We start from the raw sequence: 11,812 nt of genomic DNA on the forward strand, positions 1-11,812 counted from the left end.
CCAGGAGGGCAGTGTTGGGTGTCCTGCCGTGTCACACGCGGGCGTGCAGCTGTGTGGGGTGAGCTGGCTGCGGGGGGCACTGAGGAATACGGTCACCTCGGTGGTGAGACTGGTCAGGTGTTATTGTTTGAAGCTTAGGCAACGATAGTGTTCAGTGCACAATGACCTGGGCCGTAGTTTAGGCCTTCCTAGTCATGCGTGGTGTCCTTCTAGCATGAGGAACACAGAGTCCAAGGAGATAATGGAGGACCCATGTGTGTGTTTCTTTCATCCCTCCTTGATGAAGATTTCAAGTGATGGAGCAGTGTAGGAGTAATCCCAAAGAAACAGAAAAAAAAAAACTATAAATTCTCTTCCGTCTTGTGCTTAAAATTTGATACTTGAGGCACGAAGCACTGCTACCAGCCCACAGTGTACAATTCTCAGATGACAGGGATTACGCTGCTGCCGCACTAGCGTTGCACTGGTATCCAGTTACTCCTCGCTCAGGTGTTGACCTCTTTGTCCTCCCAAACCCAGTTCTGTGAACTCCTACAGGGGATCTTCCATTTGCTGTGAGCTTTGCTTCCTCATCAGCCCAGTAATTCTGTGTCTTGTCCTTTACTAGGTAACTATTTTTGAAGATTTACATGGCATTTCATATTGGTCATCTACAGAGAGGACAAAGGACACTTTGTAGAAGAAAATCTGTAAGACAGTAAAGCAGATGTGTATATGCAGTAAATACCCTATTTTGGTCTTAGTAATTTCCCCTCTCAATTCAGCAAAGTAGTGCTTCATGGTATGAGATTTTACTTAAAAAAGATGCGGAGATGTGGATAATACACAATGAAAACAGCTCTGAAGAGCACCACCAGATTCTAAACCAAAAATGTAGTTGTGAAAGTTTTGCCTATGGGAATCAGAAATGATCTTCTGTGTTCATGGACAGAAATAAGTGTTTGCAAGATCAGCACCTTAAGTGGGTGCTACACATGGTAACAGCACAGTAGGAAAGTCCAGTTTTTAGTAAGGGAAAAGATGTTGCCCAGTTTCACACTTTTAACAGCTATGACAGACTTCTTCAGACTTTTGATAGGCTGATTATACCTATAAAATATAAAGGGGAGGTTAAATTAAATGCAATGTTTAATTTCATGGGTTGGGGAATTGGGCGGTGAAATAATTAACTGAGGAAAAAATCACTATTCTTCAGGAATTTACTTTGAGAATGTAGTATGCTTCAGCCATTGGAAAGAAATTTCCACTGAATTTTTAAAACCTTAAAGAATTGCATAGTTTGAAAAAGAGACTATTTTAATTGTGTGTGGCTTTGTTAATATATACCTCTATTATTATTGTAGCATGGACAGTTCTAACATTGTTTCTTCACAGTTTATTCCAACGTTTTGATAAAGAGCGCAAAGATCTTTCTTGGAAGATGCATCAGGAAATACAGAAAATGAGGGAAATTGCCCTTGTTTACCTTGACAGAAGTGGTGGCCTTCAGAAATTTGTGCACGATTGCAAAAAATACAATGGTATTACTCTGTTAAATTGATAACATGATGTTACAAAAAATCTGTTATTTTTATTTAAGATACTTTTTGCTCCTACAGACTCAAAACAAAGTTATGCTGTTTATCGTTTCATTATTTCAATAAATCCTTCTGATATTGCTGAATTAGATGCAACTCTTGGAAACTACATTCTCCATGAGCCCTTACAAGCTGCACAGATTTTTCAGTCAGTAAGTATTATAGACAAGACTAGGCAATAGTACATCTTCTGTATTTTAACTAGGTTTTCCTTTCTAAAATGAAGTTATTTTTCAATCACAGGTATGTTTCATAGCTATTAAGACATTATCATTAATTGAACAACTGCAGACAGAGGCCCAGGTGAGTCTGCATTGTTTTCCTCCATTTAGATTTTAAATCTTTTCAGTATGGTGAAGTATTAACAAATATGATTGCTGTATTAACTTTTCGGTTTTCATTTGCCTTTTGGCTGTGGTATTATTTGTAATTAAAAATAGCTGGAAGTCTCACCCAACCATACTGCAAGAATTTTGAGATAATATGGAACCTCATTACTATTACTCTTACATTTTATGCATTTCTGGGTTTTTTTCTAATAGCTATATATCACATTATGTGTTTGTCCATATAAGTAAAGCAGTTTTAAATAAAAAAGTATTTTTACATTATTAATGTAATTTTATCTCTTGTTAGATCTGTATACTGCTGAAACCAACACATTTGCCGCCTCTACCAAGTTATATTCTGAGTCTGTCAGCATTTCCCTTTAATTACACGTCTCAAAGATTTTATATGTCTGAAGGAATATCGATTGCAATGGGAACTGTAACAAAATACACACAAGGAGCAAGATTTCTTTGTACTGAGGAAACTTGTCCATTTTCTGAAGGTAGAAAAAAATCAGTATTATTTCAAAAGTTTTTTAATAATTTTGATAACTTAACAGAGATTAAAAACCTAGCATGAAAAAGGCATTTTCCTATGCAGTCTTATTATGCAGACATTTTGGTAATGAGCACAGCATGATTTTTATTAATTGAAAGCAGTGGACCTTGCCAGTAGTTGCTCAGCATTATTAAAGGCTTTAGGAGCATACCTACACCAGCAATCCATTATCCTAATGCTGAAGATAGTTTATATGAGAAAAGATATGTAGCAAATACAATCTAATAAATTACCTGAAAGAAGAAAAGCTAAACTAGTAACTGGCAAAAGCTTCTAGCATAGAACAAGTTTGCTTAATGGGTAGCCAATTTCTGTGGAACTACTTCTTTGAGTAATATTACTGAAGTACTTGTATCGTTGCAGGATTTGGCCTCAAGTACTTTTAGGGCTGTGTTGTTTGATGCTTGCTGTAACAGAGACCATAAAATTATAAAAGAGAAGTGAAATCCCAAATTTAGGAGACTGCAGAATAAATCATAATGATGTCCTTATGAGGGCCCGCACCTCTAGTAATGAAATCCGTATCCCCGGTCATTTCCACACAAGGCAGAAGCGGCAGCCGCTAGCTCCCTGCTGCTCAGAAATTCAGGCCGAGCTGTTCTGCTTGGGAATGTCCAATAGGAAATTCTGCCATCGTGTGGTCAACCTGTAATAAATTATACAGATCATTTTGGTGGAAGCATAGTACATGAACGTAGGCTCATCTGAAGAAGCACATGATAAATCTGGAATTTCACTCTGCAGTATTTTGATCACTTACATTCTTAATGGGAAATTTAAAGCTAAAGCCATGTCCTCATCTTAAATGTTTGGTTATTTATTCATTTATTCATTTATTTATTTATAGGGTTTAGGTACATAAGAGTGCATCTGCCTGGAGCTACAGAATCTGCCACAGTGAGGAATGATTTTGTGTGTAGCTTGTGTTCTTCACCACTGCAAGAAGACATGAAATTTAGAGTACTTGGTGGTAGGATCTATGTAGTCCTATTTTTAGATCCGCTACTTTCCTACTTCTGTTACACAATAAGTAAACAAAATGATTAAATGTAAAAATCCTTCAAATACACCAGTCATTTAAAAAAGAAAAAAAAAAAACCACTGTACTGTTTTCAAGAGAACTAACCTCTTCCTTGTCTTTATTTTGAAAGATAAACAAATAGTCGAAATGATTGATGCAAAAGTTCTTAATGCTTTGAAAGGATATTCCAATGATAAATCACATTTTAGGATTCAGACATTTACAGTTTTCTTGAGAGGTAAGCTGAATTTTGGAGATTTGTCAAAAATGTTTTAGAATTGTAAATAATAATAACTGTAATAATCCCTTGCATTTTCCTTATAGGTCCATTTCTCTGGATAAAATGGTGCAAGTAATATTTTATTTTTATATTGCAGTTCTTTAATAAAATTAGGGGGAAAATACATAAAATGAGCTAGGTGTCTAAACAGTATACACAGGTGATTGAAGAGTGCACATGGCAAAACTGTTATGTTCACTTTTATACCTTAATTTAAATAAAATTTCCTGGCAAGCTCTGCATTATCACTGTAGCTTGTTTCTTCCTCCTTTCTACTTCCTTTGGTCATACTGTTTTGTACTAACTTCATGCATTTTTTAACATCCTTCCTCAGTCTAGCTGTTTTCCACATTCCATCAGGATTCTTGGCTTCTACTACCTCTACCTTCCATTGCAAATATTAAATGATTTCTACTGTGAATATCCAACTAAAATCACAACTCACCAATGTACTTCCATTAATTCTCTTAAAATAAAACCCCCGCCATTCCTATGGAATTATATGGTTCATTTTTGAAAACTAAGTAGCTCCAAGATAATGAGAAACACTTAAAAACTTACACTATGCATGTATTGTTACAAAACAGAATCTATGAGTTGTGCATGCACTAAATTTCCACTGGCTTCAGTGATCAATGAGGGTCTCACAGCTGAGATTCATAGCTATTTTGTGTCTTTTTGAAATCTGTTTAATTTGAATCTGCTTTTTGTTGTGTATTTTTTTCTCTGATATTTTATAGGACAGTAACTGATAATGGTGTCACCACAAGTTTCAGACTAGGAACGCATACTGGCAAACAGCTGTCCATTTTCTTCTCAATGCAAAACTAAATGCATAATCCATTTTCTTTATCAGGGATCTACTTTTCCTCCCTTACTTTTTGTGCTAATTGATTTGAACTGTATGCTTCATTTTATTCTGGTCCATTATGGCGAACCTGGCATCCAGCTGTTGTTTTCTGCAATTAAATCACAAAATCAAACAGTTCAGAATGTGAAAAGTTTTCTGACCATGGTTTTAAAACCGGTTTTATGCGCTAAGACACCTGCAGCTTCTTCTTCCCTCCCCTCCCTTTTTTTTTTTAATTTCTAGATGAACTGGCCAATAAAATGAAAATAGGAAACCACTACAAGATTATAGGAATTCCAGCTTGTGTACAAAATGGCTTACAAGCTACAGCATGTATAGAAGTCAATAGTGTAGAGCTCTGTAAACCAAATGGTAAGAAAGGTCAATTAAAAATTGACTAAAAAAGTTGGAAAACCTACAAAAAAATCTTGAGAATTGGTAGTTGTATTATCTAGAGGTCCAGATAACAAAACCATTCTAGGACTTTTCCTCTTGCAGTCTGAAATGTGTGCTTACTGTCATTTTAGAATATCTTCTTTTGCCCACTTTCCATGCATTGGGAAACTACATAATTATTTCCCGCAGTTCTTCAGCTTCTCCTTCCAACTTCTCCTATCCATTGGAAGGATACTTTGAAATCATACATTAAATGAACCTGATAGTTCAGTTTGTTATTCCTTTCATATTCTATCAGTTTTAGCAGATCATGTCTGCCACCTTTTCGGTAGTAAAATTAATAGTGTCAGATGATTACATTCTGAATTTATGCTTAATACATAAACATGTAAGTTCTTTGTATGATTTGTATCAAGACTAGAATGGTGATTTGTTCTAATATATCTGCATAGCTCTCTTATGAAGTGTTTGTTAACCTGTATTTTGTTTTCTCTAGGTCCTTCTTTTGTCAGTGACAACTTTAAGTATCTTCTCTCACTGACTTCAAGCTCATGCTGGAGGTTTACAGCCATCCTTGCCAATATCTTTGCTTCCCAAGTTGTCCCACCAGGCACTTACAATACTCTGAAACTCGCAATATTGCTGAGTCTAGTACAGACATGTGAAAAAGAAAATGCAGATTATCTGGATCTGTTGATTGTGACAAGTGATGCACTAGTAATTGATAGGTAAAGAGATTCCTTATTTTTCATGCAAATTAGAATTAAAAACATGAGTATCTTTAAAGATAATGGGATCAGTCTTACATGAAAGGCTAAAGAGACTATATTTTAAAAGAATATTACAGGGCTGCGACTTAGTAAAAATACCCAATTTTTATACCTGTGACATTTTTATTTCTTTCTGATCTAGATCAGAACTTCACTAATAATAATATCTCTTAACATTCTCATAATGATCTCAATAGGATTTTAACTCCAGCACTGTTTAGCAGAGCTTAAACAAAACATGCTCTGAAATTCAAAACTGAAGACTGTCCCAGAAGCTGGTAATGATAAAAGCAAGGGGCTCTACTTTTCAAATCTTCTGTCACTTTGAGCCTTTTCATCACCACTTCCCAGCTATCAGCATTTTCAGTTAATAAGCAGTGTGTAGATACTTCTGTTTTTATCACTCTTTTTCATAAAAACTATACTGATAAGGTATAAGTAGTAATGTACATCTTTACACATAGGTCATAAATCCAGCTGTTGTTGCCTTTAACAAAATAATATTTTGTATTTATGCATTTTATGTATTTACCTCTTCATACAACTATAAACTGTTAACACATTTTCACATACACTGCAGAAAATACAATATGCATAGCTTTAAATTTACATTAATTTAAACAAAACTACTTTCTCCTTTTCCAACTCAAAACAAGGCTTCATTTTTATTTTTTAAAAAGATCTCTCAAAGTGTCATGGATTTTATTTTCATTTGAGAGTTCTTCAACAAATTCATTAGTATTTTTTGTTGTGGAAAAAAAATACTTTCTTAACCATTTCAAAATTTAGCTGTAGAAATCAGTTCCAAATGTGAAAAAACTGCAGGCTGCAGGATTTTTTTTCCCCAAGTTAAGAGTAAAATTTCATAAGAGAAATCATAGGACCTCAGAGTGTTTTGAGAATCAAAACATCTGGTTAATATTAGAACAGTTGCACACTGTAGATCTTGGTCAGTACTGTCATTTGTACTGTCTTGCATGTGCACATAGTATTGTATTGTCAGCAGCCTGTCAAAATGGGCATTTCCTACATCATGTATCTATTGGTATAATAGCTTATTTATTAATACTTATTTTCTCCCAGTTATTAATAGTAGAATAAACTGTGCTCTGACATCTTAAAATCGTTAGGAGCCTTTGATTGTGGAACCAGGCAGACAATTTGCAACCTCTTCGTGCCAAGGAACATAGTACAGGGGATGAAAAATAAATTCTATATTCCGTTTCTCAAAAAGAACTGGGAAGCAGGGGGGTAATCCAGGCAAACAGAGCTTGCAAATTCTCAGCATTTTCATTTTTCCTGAATGGCCAGGATTGCTAATCCCCTACCCTTTTAAATCACTCGAAAAGTTTCTCTAGAATAGGAACAGGAGTAAACAATATGGAGTTAAATTATGAGACTTCTTTGACCTCCCAGGAATTACTTCTGTTGCAACCCATGATTCGCCTCATATGTTAAATCCATAAGCAATACAGTCCTCTTGGCAGCTGTTGGCGAGAAAGCTCAAACTTCTACCTTTGTATTCAGTTACTTAAAACATCTGGTTTTGACACTGGTTTTATGTTAAGGGTTCTGTTGTTGTTTCTAAGTGAGTCTTAATATATATAAATACCATTATAAAGTATTAAGAATAGTAAGTTTTGAAAAACTGAACCATAATTTAACAAATTTATGACTGACAATTATTTAATCCTCTAGGCTTCTGAATTACAGCATATGTCTTCTGCCTCGTGGCATACGACACCCACCTTCTAGTGAAATTTTTCCTTCTGTGTCCAAAGATAAACACGGAACTGGAAGTGCTAGTATTCAAGCTTGCAGTGCTGTGCTGGCTAAGGGTGGTATCTGTTATATAGGAGACTTATCTTCATATAAAAAGGATAAACTTGAACTTCTACAGTCTGGTAATCTCACATCTACTAATAGATGAGGGGACAGGACAAAACAAACATGCACATTCATGGCTAGGTTTGTTCTTCAAATGCTGTGAAAATCTGTTAACTATTTTTAACAAGTCTGCATAAGAAACAAGGACAAAAAAGCCAAGGTTCTATAAGCTTACGCTTGCTATACAGGCTACACTACAGAGAGCCATTGATTGACAAAACAATTGCTAGACAGCAATGTAAGTGTATTCATCACGCTTCTTTGGAAAGCTAGATCATAAATCCTACGATTTAGGCACTCACATATGCAGTCAGCTGCTGGTGTGAAAATGCCAGACTCAGGCAAAAAAGTGACTGGTTTCAGATAGTGTGTGTGGGACTAGAATGTATAAACTAGATCAATTACATCATTGATATATTTTGTCCCATCCTAGTGCTAGAGAGCAGAACGACAACAGTGTTCATTCCTGGGAAGAAGTATGGAGAAGAGGCTGACCAACAAGTTACAATTTCAGTTCAGACCAATTTTTGGTCTTTTGTAGATGTGGATTCTTCCTCAAAGAAACATATACAAAAGGATAACTTTTTAATTGGACAGATGGTAAAGCATGTACCTTGTTATGACAGTAACTGTACTACAGCAGTCAGTTGTGTTTATGGTTATTTCAATTTATAAAATTTTGAAAACACTCTAATTTGTTAGTATTTCCCAAGTCATAACTTAAGTGACTTTGAATCAAGTTATCTTCTAAAATGAGCTACCTTTCCCAAAGTAGGTATCATTTACTTTATTCAAAATAGCCTTTGATAACTACTCCTGCAACAAAATTTTACTGCATATATTTGTAACTAATTCATTAATCTTGCAGAACAGTATATATGTATAGTGAACACTTCAGACTGAAAACACTGCAATGTTTCTGCAAGTCAAAAGAAAAGGTCAAACTAAATTGTTTTCTTTCTCTGGGTCTTCGCTTTAGGACACGAGTTTGATTCCACCTAACCTTCTAGATGGTTTTGGGCTTTTGATATACAATGAGTTTCCTTCATGTCTACTATCTTCTCCTCTTGTGCATCATATCTTGAAAAAAGCCATTAATCCTGAAGCCATGCTGTACAGAGTCTCACAGCAGTTCAGAATGCAGGACTATGAGGAGGTAACAGATACTACCCAGTGATTCAGAAATGTGTTAATACTCAGGAATGTCATACTGTTTCTGGAATCAGAAGGTTCTGTCTGCACATTTTGATTGTGTATTTTTAAACCTGTTAATACTCACTTCCTACCTTTTCCCCCCACCATATTCCCAGTAGCACTAATAGGCTCATTGATAAAATTAGCTTCAGTTCTTTAAAAAGGTGAGTATAATAAATTCCATTTGATTTTGTTTCTGAAAAACATACTAGGTTAACATTCATATGAGATCTCCAATGCCTACTTTTGACAAGATTAGTTTACAGTCAGTAGTAAAAGTTAATATTCCATTCTAAATTATCTCTAGTATAATTAACAGATGATTCTGTTCAGTATCTGAGATTTATCCTTACACATAGCTGAATGGTGACAGCTGTCTTTATAAAAACTCCTGGTAGAATATGATTTTCCAAACTATATTACTATGCCACTGGTATGTTAAAAGCTGTGGAAAATGTAAATTCTTTATTTTACAGTTAAAATGTATACTCTCTCTAGTTTATTTTGTTTGCTAAGAATCTTCATGTTGAACTGAGTTCAGAAGCAGAAAACCTCATTCAGGGCTACTATGTTGCAAGTCGCAGAGTGAGAAGAGATTCTATTCATGGATCAATATTATCAGCATCTGCACTAAAAATTCTGTATGTCCTACTTTTCATAGTAAGGGAAACACATCCATGTTTCAAATAGAAATTGTGCTAACCTGCTCAAGAGCTTGTTAAATAAAAATCTATACAAGATTCTGAAGTTTTTAAAAGTTCAAGTGTAAGGAATCTTATTTACCATTTATGAATAACATTTATTTTATATATTGATATTGCAAAAAAAAAAAAAATTAAATTAACTTTGCCAGGCAAAACCCCAGTGATTTAAGAAACAATTATCACTATTAAAGCTAGGATAACAAAAATGGGATTTAAATTATCACAGCTTTATATTATGCAAGCAAAAAAAGTATTAGCAATATATAGTATGCTAAGTTCCACTGCTTTTGTAGCACAAGAAAGTAGTCCATAATAATATGTACTCTGTCAGTGGCAAGTATAACTGCACAGTACTCATGGAAGCTTACACAGCTGGAGCATGCAAAAAACCCACTCCAGTGTTAACTTTCAGTTTACAGAAGTGCTTGAAACAGGGCAATACATTGCATTCATGCCTGCAATATTTGTTATTTCTGACATGCTTATATTCATCTCTTAGGATTTCACTGTCCAAGGCTCATACTAAACTAAGTTTAAGGAAGAAAGTACTTGAGGAAGATGCATTGATTGCCATCTTGTTATTTGAATCATCACTTACCCTAAAACATGGTAAATAATGAAACTCAGACATTGGTCTAAGGTACACTGTTTTCAAATTTTTTTTCAGTTTCAAAAAGTTTATATCAATTGATTGCAATAATTCATTTCAAATCAAAGGCCAGAATTCCAATGTTGAAGGCCAATACAAGAAAAGCCTTGCAGTTGACTTGCCTGCAGAGTCTCGGTGCTGTATGTAATGAGGCCACGGGCCAGCACCAAGCCTCCATCCTTTATGCTGGTTTATTTGCGGCATCGCTCCTCTAACATTGGTCCAGGTTAAACTGAAGACAGATTTCTCTTTATCTAGCACGACGGTCACATTTTTTCACACACAAGTTTGGTAGTGAGACAAGAATTGTAACACTTAAAAATGGTAACATACAATTACTAAGTAATCTGTGATACAGCTTTTTTTCCTTCAAAGCCCCGGCAAAGTTTATCAAGTCTTTGAGCGGAAGTCTTGGTTTCTTCTTTGCTTAGGCAAGTCTGCATTATGCATAGCACCAAATCCTGTATTTCCATTTGACCTCAGTGATGAAAACTCCCTGCAACAGAGAGATAGTTACCTAATACAGTGTCACCATCAACTGCTGAAGTTTATTGGTGCATATGGCCCAGGAATTCACATGAACACTAATGAAGAGTGAAAACTCCACTCTGTAAGTAAAGCCTGAAACAACCACTTTAGATTTTTGAGAGACTGCTGTTAGAAATACACAACTACAGGTTTTTAATATTTTTGTAAAACAGTTCAGTGTTGTTTTGCTAAGGGATAAAGCATAGCTGACAACATTTAATTACAAGTTTTGTGACAGTCTTGTTTGAAGGCAGGAGTGTTGTCTTCATCCTGGGAGGCCACAGCTTCAGAATACAGCTACAAACTGAACTTCTCTTCCTGGCTACCACTGTTCATCCATAGTTAAGTGACAGCAGTAAAGAAGAGTTTTTAATAAGACTACAACTGAACACTAAAGCAGGAATTTAGAATGTCATGTTTCACTTGAACTACATGAACTCCCTGCAGTTTTTCTTGTTGCTTCTTTTCAAATGTGTCACCCAATAAGCAGTAAATGGTTTTAAACTAATTTTCTAGTATAAGCCAACTTTCTTAAATTATTACTCATGTTCTATAAACTTTAAAAGGTATAAATGTATCACCATACTGCTTGATATTCTGTGTCTTAGTTTTACTTTACAGCAACATAATATTAGACCAGAATGCCAGTGTGTTCCTGCAATCTGAAAAAAAGCCCAGTATTTCACATTGCTTTATAAAGACTGCAGGGGACAGCAAAACGCTGCAGAAAAGTGAAAAAAATGTTATTAGCTGACCTGGTAGGTAAGCAGCTCAGTGAGTTCAACATCTCACTGCAAAAACACATGTAAAGAATGGTGTGGTAGAAGATGAGATGTCTGAGATGCACTACACTTCTCCAACTATGGACTTTCTTGTATTTATCTTCCTAGTAAGGATATAGCAGTAGACATAATACTAATCAAGTTTTACACCCAAGAAGTCCATGTTAAAAAAAAAAAACAGCAGAAAAATTGTACAGACTTTGGCAAATGATTCTATGAAATCTGGACAAGCTGAATACCAAAGGCTTGGTGTGACTCCTACCCAGGATGTCATCCAGCTGGATCA

At 35.2% G+C, this 11,812-nt stretch overlaps 1 protein-coding gene across 1 annotated transcript; it reads left to right on the forward strand.

Moving 5' to 3' along the window:
• The first annotated feature begins 1,420 nt into the window (after positions 1-1,420).
• Positions 1,421-10,814, forward strand: MCMDC2 (minichromosome maintenance domain containing 2). Its single transcript, XM_010087092.1, has 14 exons — positions 1,421-1,520; positions 1,599-1,729; positions 1,821-1,880; positions 2,214-2,409; positions 3,313-3,435; positions 3,617-3,724; positions 4,860-4,988; positions 5,509-5,740; positions 7,481-7,686; positions 8,103-8,269; positions 8,649-8,825; positions 9,362-9,504; positions 10,067-10,176; positions 10,648-10,814. Exons 1-14 carry the CDS (start codon positions 1,421-1,423, stop codon positions 10,812-10,814), a joined length of 2,049 nt encoding a protein of 682 aa, XP_010085394.1.
• Positions 10,815-11,812: the final 998 nt, after the last annotated feature.

Source organism: Pterocles gutturalis, unplaced genomic scaffold (genome assembly GCF_000699245.1).
Source record: "Pterocles gutturalis isolate BGI_N339 unplaced genomic scaffold, ASM69924v1 scaffold43276, whole genome shotgun sequence".
Lineage (NCBI taxonomy): Eukaryota > Metazoa > Chordata > Aves > Pterocliformes > Pteroclidae > Pterocles > Pterocles gutturalis.

Bases quoted from the DNA above. Each gene is read 5' to 3' on its own strand.
- MCMDC2 (XM_010087092.1), top strand. From the start codon at position 1,421: ATGCATCAGGAAATACAGAAAATGAGGGAAATTGCCCTTGTTTACCTT. The intron at 8,826-9,361 runs GTAACAGATACT...TACTCTCTCTAG, and splicing joins GAATGCAGGACTATGAGGAG to TTTATTTTGTTTGCTAAGAA. The intron at 9,505-10,066 runs GTATGTCCTACT...TTCATCTCTTAG, and splicing joins GCATCTGCACTAAAAATTCT to GATTTCACTGTCCAAGGCTC.